Source organism: Lissotriton vulgaris, chromosome 6, assembly GCF_964263255.1.
Source record: "Lissotriton vulgaris chromosome 6, aLisVul1.2, whole genome shotgun sequence".
NCBI classification, from domain to species: domain Eukaryota; kingdom Metazoa; phylum Chordata; class Amphibia; order Caudata; family Salamandridae; genus Lissotriton; species Lissotriton vulgaris.
In genome coordinates this window covers 1,329,769,409-1,329,781,547 of record NC_141694.1, presented here as the reverse complement: position 1 = coordinate 1,329,781,547, position 12,139 = coordinate 1,329,769,409, and the positions used below count along the sequence as shown (strand labels likewise).

General features: G+C 44.3%; 1 protein-coding gene across 1 annotated transcript in view; it reads right to left on the bottom strand.

Annotated features, from left to right (window-relative positions):
• Positions 1-6,790: 6,790 nt before the first annotated feature.
• Positions 6,791-12,139, bottom strand: part of LOC147708844 (pantetheine hydrolase VNN2-like) — a 130,934-nt gene continuing 125,585 nt past the window's right edge. Inside the window, exon 7 of the mRNA XM_086927466.1 lies at positions 6,791-7,078. Within this exon, the coding sequence (XP_086783592.1) occupies positions 6,971-7,078 (108 nt within the window). The 3' untranslated portion in view covers positions 6,791-6,970. The remainder of the gene's footprint in view (positions 7,079-12,139) is intronic.

The window sequence follows — 12,139 nt, the reverse complement described above, 5'->3', positions numbered from 1 at the left end:
TTAAAACGACTCCTTTAGTTGACAGAATATGGAAACATGCAACTAAAGTGTGTTAAATTAAATTGGAAAGTGTGAGAGACTAACCAATTTATACATGAGATATTATAATATAAAATGCACAATGTACTTTATACCTGTTAGTTCGTGTTTTAGATGTCCTCTCGAAAGGTAATTTTTTGGTTTCTTAAGCTGTCAGGATATGCAAATATGCAACTGAGGTGTGTTAAAGTAAGTTGGCTAACCAACTTATGTGCGAGATGTTATAATTAAAGAAAAAAATATGCACAGTGCACTTTTAGATGGTTTTATTGAAGTATGGCTTTTCTGATAGAACAAAATGCCTATTAATAATGTGCTTATGATTTCCTATATGATATGTGTCTGAACCTTCGGATTGAAAAACCATTTGTAAATCTGTTTTGTAAATTTGTCTTTTTCAAAAATGTATACTCTTATGATTCTGTTGAATCGAATAAAGTTATTTATGAATGAGCGCCTTGGCCCCACCTCTCCCTCACTCGCGGCAGCTGCGGAGTCCTTCGGTACACTCTGGGGGTTGGAGTCCACCCCAGAGTATGAAGATGGCATGGAAGTGGCGGTGTTTGCCCCTGGGACCCTCGTCCTACCAGGGGTTCTTGTAAAGGCAGATGCGGGCGGATAGGAAACACCACGGGCAGGCAGAAATGCCTTTCTTCCTCTCAGTTTGTTTAATCTTCTTGGGAAGCTTGTTAAATGAAGAATTTTCTGTGGGAGGCCAGCACACAGGACACAGTCCAGAAAGGCATCACATTTCTCTCTACAGGAGGCCTAAAGATGAGCTGCTGCCTAGCAGGCGTCCCTTGGATTACAGCTCCTTTGAGTGAGTGTGTGTGTAGCACTTAAGGCTCTTGGGGCTCACGTGACCCTGGGGCCTAAGGCAGGCCCCTGCAGGTAGGTGAGGGTCAGCCAGCAATCCTCCTGTACAGTTGTACCAGAATTACTTAGGTGCAAATAAAAAAAATTGCAGGGACCTATGTGAAAGTGCAAAATTAATTTATAAATGCAAACACTACAACTCCTAAAAAGTCCTGCAGAACAATATTCAACTAGTTGGGTTTTTCTCCTAAGCTACACTGCCTTGTTTAACAACACAGGCATCGGTTATCCTCCCTATGATTGTAGGAGAATGATGCCAGGTCAGCCCCCCCACACTAAAAATTGTTCCAGCTCCACTGAAAGGAAACCCCAGAGGAATTGAAGGTGTCAATTGAGATGCTGGAGGATTTTTCAAAAAGGTTTCTTAATTATATTCTTGATTTTCACACTTGTTTGCGCTAGCTGTGGTTGTCATTTGATGGCCTGCAGCCTAAGCTTTTCAATGTGCCTGCCCAGCATGTAAGTTTGTTCAGGAGAGATCAAATCTAAGAACCAATATTTCTCGTGTGTGGCTAGAAGAGGCAATCAGACATGTTTCTTTGACAGATCCCTGGTCTTATCTGATCTGCTTCTAAGCAATTTCAGGCAACTAAACTTTTATTTTGTTTTTGTTGAGTTGCATACTTTTTTGATTGTTAGCTGTGAATTATTGTCCTTCTTATGACCCGAGTGGTCATTAAGTGATCACCTCTAGTTAAGATTTATGAGATAGTGAGCTCCAACCTCAAATTCTTCTGCATTAGATGAGACAAGGGATCGTTCAGGATCCCCTATATTTTATTTCAGGGATTTGTGGGAGGTCAGACTGGTGGCTGCTTAAGCCGCGCACTTTAATTTCAGTTCTCTTCAGACCAATGACATTGGTTATAACAAAATTACCCAGCTTACCTGCTCTGTGGCTCGGGGACTGTATCTGGATACCTGTATGCTTCTACCTCCTCTCATCCGTTTCCCTCTCTCCTCCATTCAGGGACCATGAGAACCAGGGGTAGAGAGTAGGTAGCATGGGTACTACTGTGAGCCACACTGGGAGCCACCTCCCTCCTGGCCAAGGATGAAGGTTGCTCTGATTCTCACTCTAGCTGATTGATCCGGTGGTAAGCCGTCATGCCATGGTGCTTATGATGTGCTCCCTCTAGCTCCTCAGCTCTCAAATCAACCTAGAGTGGATACTGGGGGCCAGAAAGCAGCCTGAAGCATGGCTACGACACACCATTGACAGAGGGAAACAACCTTTACAATGCAACTTTTACAACGCACTACCATTACAACGAAACTTTTACAACGCATACCATTAAAACGCAACCATTACAACGCATGACACTACAACGCATACCACTACAACGCATACCACTACAACGCATGTCATTACAACGCAGTCATTATAACGCAGTCATTATAACGCATACCATTACAACGCATACCATTACAATGCATAGTACCCCTACACTATCCAACACGTACCCTACTGTTGCACCCCCTGGAGATAGATTAGTAATTTTTACCCCTACACTATCCAACACTTACCCTACTGTTGCACCCCCCTGGAGTTAGAATAGTAAATTTCACCCCTACACTATCCAATACTTACCATACATGCAATGTAATGGTATGCATTGTAATGGTATGCGTTGTAAAGGTAGTATGCGTTGTAATGGAATGCGTTGTAAAGGTAGTTTTGAAAAATTTGTTGTAATGGCATGCATTGTAATGGAATGCCTTGTAATGGATGTTGTGTTGTAAAAAATGTGTTGTAATGGTATGCGTTGTAAAAGTATGCGTTGTAACGTCATACATCCTTGACAGATGACTGCAGCTGAGTGACATAGGAAGGAGCACGATTTCACACAGATGTACATCAGAATGATCTGCCTAGTGACTACTGGTGCTTACTCCAACAAGTACAGAGAACCCTTCTGTACTCATGACACTAAAGGTATCCTACAACCATATTCCTTCGGTCAATTCTCCGACTGGGTAGCGGTTCCAGTGATCCTGTATTGTTTTCTTTCACCTAAAAAACAACACAGGGCCATTATAACTGGAACTGTTCCTCAGAGAATTGGCTGATGGATTATGGCTGTAGGATACCTTTAGTGGGACGATTTCAGATTGGGAGAAAGTATCCTACATTTCCAAGAAATCTCTCGCCCGTTCCCAGAGTAATCTAGGATATGGACTATCCACTGTTGTTTTGAATCCTTCTGTACTGTCAGTGATTTTCACCAACACCTGACGACCTGATGCACTTGTTTCAAATTTCAGACACCATATGGTCTCTTGGGATACCAAGGTGGCAGCAGCCAGATTTATGCAAAAACCCTTTTGGCCCCTGGCTTCTTGTGAACTATGACATAAAACGAAACTCCTGGGGGCCTTCCTTCCTAACAGCTATACCTATGGCATGGCATAATTGTAAGCTCCGGCCCTAGGTACATCTGACCCAAACACCGCTTTTGAGCAAGACAAAGTGAGTCTGACAATTCATCCCTTTTTGTCTCAATGGTATCGACTGAGGTTCACTTGAAGGAAAACTTGTTTTGCACCACTTGCCTTCTTAGCTTATGAAACAACCTAAGATGTCAAGGTCGAAGACACCTTATTGTTTCACTTGGGTAGCACCAGGCTTCTGTGTTTTAAATGCCACCTCCTTGTATCTTTTGGAAGGACTGATTGCTGGCTAGGTTTCAGGTACGTTTACCATTTGCAGAATGATCATTACTATATTTCTTCTGCTACACTCTACATGTGGGAGACTCGCCATCCAGTATCACCACACAATCAGCAAACCACAAACATTTACCTGTCGCTTAAATATGACGAATTGCTGAGTGGGCTACAAAAAACTTCTAATTATGTGTTAATCGCACTTAAATTATACAAAACAACGTGTAATTTTTTTTTTAAATCAGTACGGTGTATCGTAACATAACGTGTATTTGTATAGCGCCCATTCACACGGAGGTATCTTATCACTGAATAACAGATGTTTATTGTTACACAACTCATTGATACAATTGACCTCAGATGAATGAACGGCTGAGTGGACCCACCGGGATTTGAACCTGTGATCATGAGGTCGAACACAGGCCCCTGTAATGGACGCATTAGTCCAGTGAGCCACCAGACCTCGATAAAGAAGAGAATGAAGACCAACCGTCTTTTCCATTGAAATGCATTTGGGGGCGGGGGTGGGGGACCGAGGATTCAGCTTCGAGTATCTTGGACTGATCTGTCGAGGCCAAACAAATATGCCTTGATAGTAATTTCCACATTGAAGTTTCCATATAAATAACAATGTATTAGCGGTGCCAAAACCATTCTAATTCTTCTGATTGGAAGACTCACCTGATTAGAATTAAGATAGAAACACCATACGTCTCTAAGCAGTTGTATGAAGCCTTTAAGAACAGCGTTCTAGCAATTGTGATTGCAGAAATTACCACCTATTCCACCTTTCTTTCCAGGCCTCAAAAAGTGGAAAGTGACAAGTCATTGTCTTTCAAGAACTAGTATTTTGTATGTTTTTTTAAAGGTAGTGCTGCCTAGAGTCACATTCACTAGAACATGTGCACCATGAGCCACTGAAGAAATGTTATCCTTAAGCAGATAAGTATTTTATTTTTGTATTTTCTCCTTCTCTTAAAGGTTGCCAAAGCGTCAAGATATCAGTAATTACTTGAAATGTTAAACTTGTATTAACAGGTGTGTGTCTTAAAGCTAGAATAGAGGCTACTACACATGTAGGCAATATATTCAAAGTTTTCCTCCATAAAGTGAAATACACATGGAGGAGGGAAGTTTCCTTGAAATGTGATTGTCGAGGCCTAAGCTGCGAGTGCTGCCTTAACTTTCTCTGCATTCTAAATGCTGTTAAACATACCTACAACCGGGGGAATAGAAGGCAGCCATCTTTGTATGATGAAGTTACCTTCTTGGTGGCGAAGAGAGTCGGATCATAGGAGAATGATAAGCAGTAGCGGGTGGTGACCCTCAAAGGTGTAGGGGCGTCGGGGGGCCGAGAGACAAACCCAGTGGGAGGCAAAAAGATAATGAACATTTTTTTTAATGTAATTACATGTGTTTCGCTCTCCATGTTCTCTTCTTTCTTCTGGAGTTAGCACAACGCCACCTCATTGAGCCTCGAGCAACCCCCTTCTGCAAATCACGAGGCTGCCAGGATTACCTGGAGTGGGCTGCCTCAATGCTCCTGCAGGCACATGGGGCCTGTGCCTGCTCTCCACCCAGCTGACTGAGACAGCTAGGTGGATAGGTTTACACTGTGCTTGCAGGCTGGCCTGACAGCCAGCCAAAGAGCAGTGCTTAATTTGTGCCGGTGCTTAGCACCAGCACTTAATTGTCAGAGCCAGGTCTACACTTAGACTCATACACAGGATGCAACTCCTCTTCAAAAGGTGCTTTAAAAATTGTAGGTTACTTTTGAGTCAACGAGTCTTATCTGAGATAACAATATTCGTGAAACAAATTGGAAGCGGGACCAAAGGTCACATACATTTAGTAATAACTACTTCTTGACTGCCTCATAGTTTCTCGACAAAAGGGCCTTCCAGAACTGGTTCGGATTCGTCTTGCGTCGCTGCTCATATAACCATTAAGATTCACGGTTAGGGCGTTGTACAGCTTTCAGGAACTATGTATGGTGGACAGCACATCATTCTGAGCTGCCAGCGCATTGAAGCAGGTGTCTATGCTAGGAAAGAATAAATAAATAAAACACTTAAACCCGCCTGCTACACAGTTGTAGGAGTGGGATGGATGGTTAGTAGTTGTGTTGTTACCATCATTGGAAGCAGGGCAGGGGCAATGTGTGGTGCAAGCTGCAGTGGCCTTATTACGAGAGCCCCGGCACTTATTATTTTACAAAAAAAGCACTGCCAAAGAGACGTGTGCAGTGTAAACTGGTTGAGTGAGCACCACTCCCATGTTGCCAATCAGTAACAATGCCCGGCTCTAAAAACTGCTCTGGCGGAGAGTAGTGAAAAATAAAATGGTAATTCATTTTATTACTGTTTTATTTTCCACTTTTGCTGCACTGGCAGCAGGGAGACAATGCTCCTCCGCCCTAATAGAGGGGGCCGCCGCTGATGATAAGGTTACCTTTATGATTATACTGCCACTACTAATTAGTAAGTGCACTGTCATTGCCCTCGAATCAACTCTGGCTGAAAATATATAACTGTTGTCTTAATTACTGATATAGTAACTGTAAAGGATGTACCCTTCCAAGGAATGGATGGTGACCGCATGTGAATGTTTCCAGATGTACAATTCTCTATTGCAAATGCCACATGGAAATTTGATAGGTCATGTGAAAACTAGGTTAACATTCAGGAAAATGAGTGCCATATTGTACAAGAATCTCACATGTAAAATGGTTTTATTCTCATTGTCTTAGATAATTAAAATGTGCATTTTTCTATTTTCATATATTGTTTTATGCATCTCGAAGCGATTAACTTGTACTTTGATTTTATTCTGTATAAAAAACTCCAATTGACTACTTTTTTTAATTGGTACTTCTTCACAGAAATAACCTGGTCAGTAATGGAAACCATAAAAACAAAATTTCCTTTATAGCAACCACCTCCAAATACAAATCACATCTCATAATGACTGGAATTAAAAAAAATACTAGTATAGTAATGAGTTAAATAAACAAGCATTTACATTTTGTTCAAGTAGTTCATTTATTACATGATCATACATTTTTAATTGTTAGAAATAGTTATATTATGCAATAAAGTGATATGTTTACATGGGCTTCTCTTAATGAACATGGATATGTTGTTTTTTTTATCACAGTAACAATAGGAAAGTTATATTCTAGAGCATTAAATGTATTTTGTTTTTAGAAAGAAAGAGAAGATACTTATTGAAGCTGTGCTGAATGATGCTAATTTTCTTAGAAAAGGGTTTACTCTGTCATCTGAACGGTACTATGATAGTCACTGTACATTTTCCGTTGTACAGCATCCTGATATTGAATACATTTTCCATAATTTTGTTATATTTTTGAAAGATATCATCAACATTATCAAAGCTTAGGTGGGTCCTTTTCATACCATCGGCCTAAGAGTGTCGCTGTTAAAAGAGGCTTGTTTGACACTGTGCTTCTGCTCACTAAGCGTCCATCCTGTAAAACCTGATTTAAAAAAAGAGAGAGAATACAGTATTATTGAACACTCCTATGAAATGATCAAACCAATCTTCCTAAGAATGTCATGCATGTAGGACTATCGGCCATAGGTATAAAAGCATCTTTGCAGTCGAAAATGGCCCAATTTGCAGAATCTAACAGTTTCTGACTGCAAAAATGTGTTTTCATATCTACAAAACACAAATTGCGATTTAATAACATGCTACCAAATCATAATTTGTGCTTAGCGATTTGGTATTTGGAAGGGGGCTTTTTGGGAGCCTGTTCCAAATACCGAATTGCAGTGCTATGTATGAATGTTTTGCAACCGAATTATGGTTGCATAAAGAAATTCTTTACTGACATCTCAAGGGTGGCGTAAACCATTCACAAATGGGAATGGGTCCCCAAGGGGCCACTTCTCTTTTGTGAATGTTGAAAGAAATATGATTCAAGAACATGCAGCAGTCTAGGGGAAAAAAACAAAACTTGAACATATCATTTAATTTTTTTTAATTGCATCCTGTTTCACTTTCAGGAAAGCGGACTGCTTTTAGGAAAAAAAATGCTTTATTAAAACGCAAGCAAACATCAGCAGGCCACCATTCCTGTGATGGCTGCAATTCCCAATGTGTTGCAAATTGCGACCTACCTCATTAATATTAATGAGGAAGGTCTATTTGCGAACCAATTAGAAATTTGTATCTGAAGTTTTTTTTACATTTGTAATTGTGATATCCTAATTGTGAGTCAGTGAACATCTCAATTAGGAAATCACAATCCCTAGTTTTCGTACATATGGCCCTATATTTTCCTCTAAGATATCTGTGTGATTAAAAATATGCTTACAATCTTACAAAATTAAAGAGGTATACATTCTTCTCCCCTGTGTTCCATATTTTCCACATCCTGCAAAACCTTTGATCTTTACAGATTGGTAGATTCGCAGAATGAGATTCGTGCATGATGAGGCATCTTTCAGGCTCAGAATGACATTGGTTGCACCCAAAACAAGGCCACTAAAGTTTGACGTGCATTACAGCCTGATTGGAGAACATGCTCACCCCTCCAGCCCCTGGCCGAACGCCTTGTCATGGCGCTAGGGGAGGGAGCCTGGCTGCCTGCTTCCTGTTCCTGGATGCAGGCTCAGGAGAGCAGGAGCACAGAAGACGCCGGACCCGGCCTCGAGGTCAGATGAAAAGAAATACATATTTACAACCCCTGCTCATCCGTGCCCCCTTTAGTGTCCTTTCTTGCATCCCAGCTGTCCAGTCAACCCTGCACCACTTAATGCGCAGCCGGCGTACCACTGGTGCACCAAAGGCAATCCCGTCTGCGTCCGTCCGGCCCTGGATTGCGATTAGCTCCAGGGACCCTTCCTCTTGGACACTCCACCACTACGACGCCAGCACCCTCCTCGCCATCAGCCCGGACGCCACACTGCCTATCATCTAGCATCACTGTAGAAATCCCCTGCACCCTGCGCCTGCCAAAACTGCAAACGCACCTTCTGCCACATCAGCACACCAGTGCCTCCTGCCGCCTAGCTGACTACCAGCACATCCAACCAGCTGAACTGCATCCTCCTCAACAGACATCTGGGTCCTTCTCAATGCCACCTCTTTAGACATCGCCCTGTTTACAGAAACCTGGAGCTACCTCTGCCCCTTAACCGGACATCACCATCCACAACAGCTACAAACTCACCCGCACGGACTACCACAAGTGCCCAGGAGGAGTCATTGCCATTGTCTAAAAAAGCACACTATGACTGACCAAACACTCTAATGACCCGACAGCTACCATGGAACAACTCCACTTCCAGGTCCGGACCAACCCCAACCCCACCCTCCGTGGCACCCTTGTCTACAGGCCCCCCGGCCCATGAACCCCCATTCACTGATGTCATTGTAGACCTCATCACAACTCAGGCTCTCCCAACCACTGGCTACATCCTACTTAGACACCTCAACTTCCACCTGGACAACTCCAGTGACTAGGCCACCACCACCCTCCTGGCAAAAATCGTCAGCATAGGACTCAAGCAGTTAGTCACTGCACCAACCTAAATAGCCGGACACACGCTCCACCCTGTCTTCTCCGTCCAGCGGTCATTTCAACTACAGTCACACCACCGAACTCTCCTGGACCGACCATCATAGCATACATCACGCCTTCACCACATCCACTGTACACCACCACCATCATCAACCCCCCAGCCGCAGCTGGACCAAGGCCATTGAAGATGTTTTCGGCAACTCCCTCAGCACCACCACTCCGTCAATGCTTACAGACTCCAACACCGCAGCTCGTAAACTCCACAGATGGAGCTCCAACTGCGCCAACACCATGGCAGCTCCTCCGTGTCAGTGGACTGAGCATCTGAGGGTCGCTGGTCACCATGGAAGGTGACAGCAGACACCCTGGATTCATTGAGGATAATCATCTCCTGGCCTCTCATCAGGCGGGTTTCCTTCCTGTTCATTCAACAGAATCCGTGGTCCTCTCGGTCCTGGACGAACTTAGGCAGAGCGCAGATGCCAACTCTCCCCAAGCCTTGGTGCTCGACTTGTCCGCCGCCTTCGACACGGTCAACCATTCCATTCTTCTCGACCGTGTCGGAGGCGCCGGCATTCGGGGTACTGCCCTGACCTGGCTTACCTCTTTCCTAGGAGATCACAATCAGGCCGTCCACTTGGATGGTTTCTCTGCCTCTCCCTACCCAGTCACCTGTGGGGTCCCACAGGGTTCTTCCCTTTCCCCTCTTCTTTTCAACCTTTATATTCACCCCCTTATTTCTGCTCTACAAAACATGGAGGTATCAGTCTACAATTACGCTGATGACCTCCAGCTCATCTTTAATCTTTCCCCGTCCCACGACTCTAGCTCCAACCTCTGCTCTGTTCTCACTTTCATATTTGACTGGATGAACTCTAACCAGTTAAAACTCAACCCGGACAAAACAGAACTGATACCTACTGGCAGCCTTCCTAGCCCATGGTCCTCCACCTTCTGGCCCCCTGCCCTTGGTCCTCCCCCCCCTCTATCAAAGCAAAAACCCTAGGTATTTTAGTTAGCCAAGACCTGACAATGCGCCTTCAAATCAGTGCAGTTGTCTCGTCCTGCTTCTTATCCCTACGCATCATCCGAAAAATTTCCCGTTTCTTTTCTGTGGAGGCCCTTAAGCTCATTGTCATGGCCATGATTGTCTCTCGTCTGGACTATGGCAATGGACTTTACGTAGGGATCCCAGCGTATGAGCCCCGGCGCCTTCAGCTCATTCAGAATCAGGCGTCCCGCCTGATATACTAGCTTCCTAAATATCACAGTGTCACCCCCCTCCTTAAGTCCCTCTACTGGCTCCCCATCTCCCAGCGCTCCCTTTTCAAGCTGGGCTGTTTCACCTTTATGGCCCTTGCAGGCACCGCCCCCGGGTTTGTCAACTCAAAAATCCGACCCTATCTCCCCAACAGATGCCTTCGCTCTTCCACCCAAGCCCTCTTAGTGGTCCCCCGTTTTAAAAGGAAATAACACGGCGGCCTTCGCTTTTCCTTCCTTGCTCCTACTTTCTGGAATGCCCTCCCTTTTTCCATCCGGTCTCTGCCTAGTTATACGGACTTCCGCAAAGCCCTCAAAACTCACCTCTTTTCTCTAGCTTTCTCTCCATAACAACCTGTTTTAGTCCCTCCTCCTCCTCACTCCCTCTCCTTTCAAGTCTAGTCATAGCGCCATGAAACCGCCTGGTGTTAGCGCGCTCTATAAATGCTTTTAACTTCAACTTCAACTTCAACTTCTGGATGCCAAACTAGATACTGTACAAAGGGATGCATCTAGGCAAATGTGTGACCTTGTGAACACCTATGCCAGATTATACCTGTGTCAGGTAGGATGTATGCAGGGTGGGCGTTCCCACGCAACAAAGCCTCATAAGAGGGGGTGCAGTGAAATCTATTAGGTTCCACTGTGACAATTCTAGGAAGCCACTGCGTCAAAACCTTACGTCTGCCTGATGGCGGGCGTAAGGGTGACGCAGTGCCATAGGGATAGGCCTGCCCCATGGATTGCTGGAGTCGCGTCATGCTTGCGACAAAATTGCAGCAATGCTTAACTTTAGCACCGACAGATACGTCAGAAATACTGACATATCTGTAAATCCCTGTGACATGTCACACCTTACAGTAAATACAGCTCATCTGTGGTGTCGCAAGGAGGGAGCAGTGAAAAGTGTGCCAACACTGTTTTGTTGCAGCGATGCAACACTATTCATGAATGCGGCCCAGGACTGCGCCCTATCTTATTCTGGGGCGCATTCCTGAGATTTTGTTTATGGCGCAGGGCAACGCACAAAAAGCTCTGAAATGAGGTCCCAAGTCTTTGCACCAAATTTAGGACCAGCTATTTTCTGGTCTTAAAAAAACTGCCTCTAACTGAACTTAGAAGCAGTTTTGGGGATGGGTTAGCAGCAGTTTTTCACAGGAACGCCCACCTTGTATCTTGTTTTTGTTATCTCTGGCTAACAGAAGTGGCGATCTTTAAAATTCAAGTTTTCGCTGGATAAGTGGCGCTTTCTCCAGTTAGAGGCAACTTGTAAATAAGGCGATAAAAAAATAGCTGCCGTAACAGCAAAAAATGGACTCTAGGGTGGCGTTAAGTCCTTGAACATATGCCAGTATGTCTTCAAAAGTCTGGAGAACAAACTGCGCAGACTCCATTGCTCAGCTTTCCGTCTGCAGCTAACCTCACCCTTTCCCTATTCGTTAAAGGTCCCACTCTCCTGTGACAAGTTGGGAAAGGGTTGAGTGACCATGCTGTCCACTCCCTGAGTCACGTGAAGGTCCAGCGCACCAGGGCTTCATTTTAGAACGCCGGGGGTAATTTCACCTCCACGTCATCAGGGGGTGGAGATTGGCCTTCAATGCTATGTCTTTGCAGAGCTGATAACCTGACAGGCCGGCATACACTATAGACTTTGGCTGTGTCTGTTGCAGTGTGTCATGACGAGTCATCATCACAGCTACAAACAAGCAGGGTGAGTGTCAGTATGCACAGCCCCGGACATCAGCAAGA